The sequence below is a fragment of the Mandrillus leucophaeus genome, unplaced genomic scaffold, assembly GCF_000951045.1.
Source record: "Mandrillus leucophaeus isolate KB7577 unplaced genomic scaffold, Mleu.le_1.0 Scaffold174, whole genome shotgun sequence".
Taxonomy (NCBI): Eukaryota; Metazoa; Chordata; class Mammalia; order Primates; family Cercopithecidae; genus Mandrillus; species Mandrillus leucophaeus.
In genome coordinates, this window is record NW_012101743.1 from 3,196,589 (window position 1) to 3,201,378 (window position 4,790).

General features: G+C 41.1%; 1 protein-coding gene across 1 annotated transcript in view; it reads right to left on the minus strand.

Annotated features, from left to right (window-relative positions):
* Window positions 1-264: 264 nt before the first annotated feature.
* The window catches only part of LOC105537555 (A-kinase anchor protein 17B-like), an 8,377-nt gene continuing 3,851 nt past the window's right edge, over window positions 265-4,790 (minus strand). The window contains 3 exon segments of the mRNA XM_011977205.1: window positions 265-1,914; window positions 3,531-3,731; window positions 4,230-4,263. Coding sequence (XP_011832595.1) covers window positions 265-1,914; window positions 3,531-3,731; window positions 4,230-4,263 — 1,885 coding nt within the window.

Consider the following 4,790-nt stretch of genomic DNA (forward strand, 5'->3'; position numbering starts at 1 on the left):
TGGCATAGAATTAAAGTTTTAGTTGAACTATAGAAATGTCTATCCTTGGATCAAGTAGCATTTAAAAGCTTGAGCAGGGTCAAATACAAAACATTATTTCTCTTGCCAAAGTTGAAAGCATAGGTCAAAATGACTCCAGGTGTATTGGCAAGCTTTGGAAATATAAAACACACAGGTTCTGAAGCTTTTAAATGCTGCTGTCTTGCTGTGTAGTTGTTAATTACATGGCTACATTTGGTTTTAAATTTTCTTCTTGTAACATATTTACTGTGAAAAAAGATACTCCTGATCTAAGTGGCCATCAAAACATTCAAAATTTAAAGAACCAGTGCAGTTATTTCCTGAATAGCTTCCATAGTCAATATACTCCTGACCATTTTGTCTACTATAGTGATAATCAGAATTGAATTTGAAATAGTTATAATTACATCCTCTAAACCTTCTTGAATTCTGGTTATATTCTGACTTCCAAGGAGTCCCTCTTCTTCTGTGAAAATTACCAAAATAGAAAGACCTAGCCCTTCTTGATGACGTTACGGGCACCTGAGAGGGCCCATAGTTCACTTTCTGATCCAATGCACTATCACTAAACCTCCCCTCTGGATAACTGGAACTGGGTTCCTGGTAGTAATCTTCGTCAAACAAGTATTTGGGAGCTATCTGTTCCTTCATTTGGTCATTGTTGTTTTCATGTGTAATGAAATGACTTTCACCCCTACGCCATGAACATATCCATTTCGGTTCATACTCAGACTTCCTGCCTGGTGTCCTAAACCTGTAATTAGAGTATTTTTCCTCACCATCACTTCTCCACTGTGAAAAAAATGTCTGCTGACTCAACCTTGTATTTTGTTTGCGTGTGATCATTTTGTCAGTGTCAAGAGGTTCTTTTTCTGAGAAACTATTAAATGTGGCCACAGATTTCTCTTTCTCCTCTTTGTTTATACTAAGGGTTTCACTGAAGCATTCAGAATCACTACTAATTTCCTCTAAGAAATCTGTCAACTGTAAATCTAAGCCTATTGACTCGTGGGGTGTGGACACTTGGCTTTTCCTTGTGGATTTGGAATCTTCAATATAAGTATGAGTCTTTTCCAACAGACAGCTGTTTCCATCAGTTGGGGACAGCTGACCACCAGCTTTATGGGCTGTCTCCTGGCAATGAGTTTTAAACCCATTAGTACATTCTTTGGCATAATCTACTTTTCCTCGTTTATGCTCAGGATCCTGAGTACAAACGTTTGATGAGTAATCATTTTCTTGAACCTGTTCTTTCCTTTCCAGGTTTTCCCCTTGGCTCGAATTGATTGAGTGATGCCTACACTTTCTCAAACTAATCTGAAATCCATCTCCCTTAGTTTGGACATCCCTCTGCCACTGACATGTGCCTGCTACCTGACTTGTTTCTAGGCAGATACGAGTATATTGTGGAGCTTCATAATAATTGAAAAGATAGTCAAAAAATGCATCTGTTTCATGGATCTTAGGTTTCCTGCCTTGGCCTCTCCCAGATAATTTGGAACAGGATTCACTAGAACCGTGGTGATCTTCATTTTCAAGAGACTGGCCTTTAATTATCGTAATCTCCAAGGAGTTATGCTCAAAAAACAAACTGTATTCATATTCTTCATCACCTAATAATATTCCAGTTCTCTGTTTTCTAGGGGAATACCTTAAATTTTCTTCCCCAAGGCAGTGGGAAGATTTCTGTAAGTGATCCCTAGTTATTTTCTCCATTTTTTGTTTTTGCTTATTGTCTGACTTGGCAACCTGATATTTTGATATTTCCTCTTGATTTTGAAGATGCAGAGTGTTTAGCTCTTCTTCCTCCAGAGTTTTCAATGTGTTCCCTCGAGAAGCATTAGCTTTGGTGCCAATAATGTCGACCTCCTGTGGGTTAAACTGTGTGGATCCCTTCAAAGAAAAAGATTAAAAATCTCTCATGAAAAACTAAACAGATTAAAAAATTCCAAAGACAAATTGTGCTTTCTGACATTGTTCTGAAGAGACTTCTAATACCTGGGATAGATCCAAATTAGGAACAATATTGCACTAAGGAAATAGAAGGCAAAATTAAATGTCTTAGTCTAATATGAACTGTTTTGAGTAGGTCTATGCCCATGCTTATGTGAGAAGGCACCACACTTTACATAGCCTTCAAAGCACATGACTCTTTTCTCACTTGTTTGAAAATCAGTGCGCCTGATGTTCTGGGTATTGTGCTAGGAGCTGGAGATACAAAGAGGAATAAGAAATGATCTATAGCCCTCCCAGAAAAATCCCAGTACAAGAAAAGACTGACGGGTGAAATGTATATCTAAAAGGGTCCACTAGCTTAAAAGATAAACTGTCTTTCTTTTCATACCAGCCTCTTACTATGGACTGCAGGTAAAGCTGTCTCTGAGTTTCCTCCCCATCTCCCTGTGCTCAGTAAAAAGCAAGGCAGCAAGTAGCAAATGTGGCTGTGATCATGGTTCTATCTGCAATCATGTCTGCAGTGCTATCTGCTCTCCATAACCGCACAGCAGGTGAAAGGTGCTGCCCACGGGCCCCATCCTGCTGGAGGCTTTGTACTGTGCTCCCACTGACACCTGACACACATCAGAGCACAGTGCCTACACACTACCTGGGATTAGAACCTGGAGTCCCAGGTTCTAATAATGGATATTAGTATTTACGAGGCCAAGAAATCAGACACCACACACATAGAGATAGATTCTTTAGGAGGAGTCACCCTCAGAGGTCATTAAGGAAAATGAAAAGAGATCCAGCTAGCCTTATTATCAATGTAAATGTGACATTTTTCTGATCCTGATTTCACTAAGTTTGATTGTCCACACTAATGAGAAAAAGGTCAAGATTGCAAATATACATAAAATTTATGTAATCCTAATGGCATTTACTATTCATATTTTAAAACACTGAATATGGATTTTTAAATGAACACTTTGGCAGCTTTTCTGGCTTTTAATCCAGGACATCTGCAGAATCTGGCTATCTTTAAGAGGTCAGGAAGTCGGGGAGAAACACCTTCCAAAAATGAAACTCTCCAAACATAACAATTGCTCTGTGGGGTGAGTAATTTCTTATCAAATAGTTTAAAACTAGACTATCATGAGCTTGTTACAAGTCTCAAGACTCTACCAAACCTACTGCAGATGAGTGGAAAAGTAAGGTTAATAACACCTAACATCCACTCCCCATCCGTTTCTTCCCTCCGGCATTTTTCTGTTACATCCATTAGGAACTTAGAAAAGTAGACACACTAGCTAAATGTTCTGGGTAATACTGTCCTGAAGTTTAGAAACAGAAAGAGAGAGAGAATGAGAGAGAGAGAGAGTCAAATGGAAGAGTTGGGACGCAACTCCTTTAGAGAATGTGGATATCCCTTTTGTAAACTACTATTGGGTTGTTAGAGGTCAGCCTATTAAAATAAGCCCCAGTGGATGCAATGAGTCTTCCATGGAGTGAATTTTCAATAGACCACTCCTCAAATGCAAAGGTAATGTCTCAGAAAGGCGAGTACCTACCAAACTTGAAGAACAATTTGGCAATAGCCTTCCTGAAATGTTCCTCAGGAGTACACTTAGGAACCGAAGTGCCTCAACTCGCCTCTGAGACACTAGGTACTGCCTCTTCTCCCACTCCTCTGAAGAGTCCGGCTCTTGAGGTGCCTCAGCTTTGGCTTTGGGCTTCTGTTTCCTGAAACTTAGAACTGTCTCAGTTAGGCCCTTATGGGAATGTGGGGAAAGGGAAAGAAGGGACAATTACCTAAGTCAGAACTTAGCCAAAAGTCAGAGGATTATCTAAATTGGATGTTCAGCCTGGATTTGGGGGGGACTAGTTATATTTATTAGGCTCAAGCTCTGGCCAAGTTTCACAGACATGACCTCAAGTAATTCCTATCACTCCACTGGTAAAAAAGAAAGGGACACATGGAAGGGTATTCTTTATCTCCTTTTTGTTGAGACAGAGTCTTGCTCTGTCACCCAAGTTAGAGTGCGGTGGCACAATCATAGCTCACTGTAGCCTCAGACTCCTGGGCTTAAGTGATTCTCCCACCTCGCCCTCCCGAGTAGCTGGGACTACAGGTGTGTGCCACCATGCCTGGCTATTTTTTTTTTTTAAATTTTTGTAGAGACAGGGTTTCCCCGTGTTGCCTAGGCTGGTCTTGAACTCCTGGCCTCAAGTGATCCTCCCACCTCAGCCACCCAAAGTGCTGGGATTACAGGTGTGAGCCTGCTTATCTCCTTTTCTGAATGGCTACAATTTATATGAAAGAATAAAAGAATAAACATGCATGAGGAAGGGCCAGGAAGTAAAATTAATTTTCAAAGCTCCATAGTTTTGGCTCATCTGTACTCGACTGGCAACCTTTGGCAATCCAATAGCCCCTTCTAGACTCAAACTCCTGAACTGGACATCAACAATAAGCTCAAAGAAATAAATACAAAGAGGCCAGGTGCAGTGGCTCACGCCTGTAATCCCAGCACTTTGGAAGGCCGCGGCGGACAGATCACCTGAGGTCAGGAGTTCAAGATCAATCTGGCCAACATGGTGAAACCCCGTTTCTACTCAAAATACAAAAAGTAGCCAGGCATAGTGGCTCGAGCCTGTAGTCCCAGCTACTCGGGAGGCTGAGGCAGAGGTTGCAGTGAACCGAGATCGTGCTACTGCACTCCAGCCTGGGCAACAGAATGAGAAAGGGAGAGAGAGAGAAAGAGAGAGAGAGAGAGAGAGAGAGAAAAGGAAGGAAAGGAAGGAAGGAAGGAAGGAAGGAAGGAAGGAAG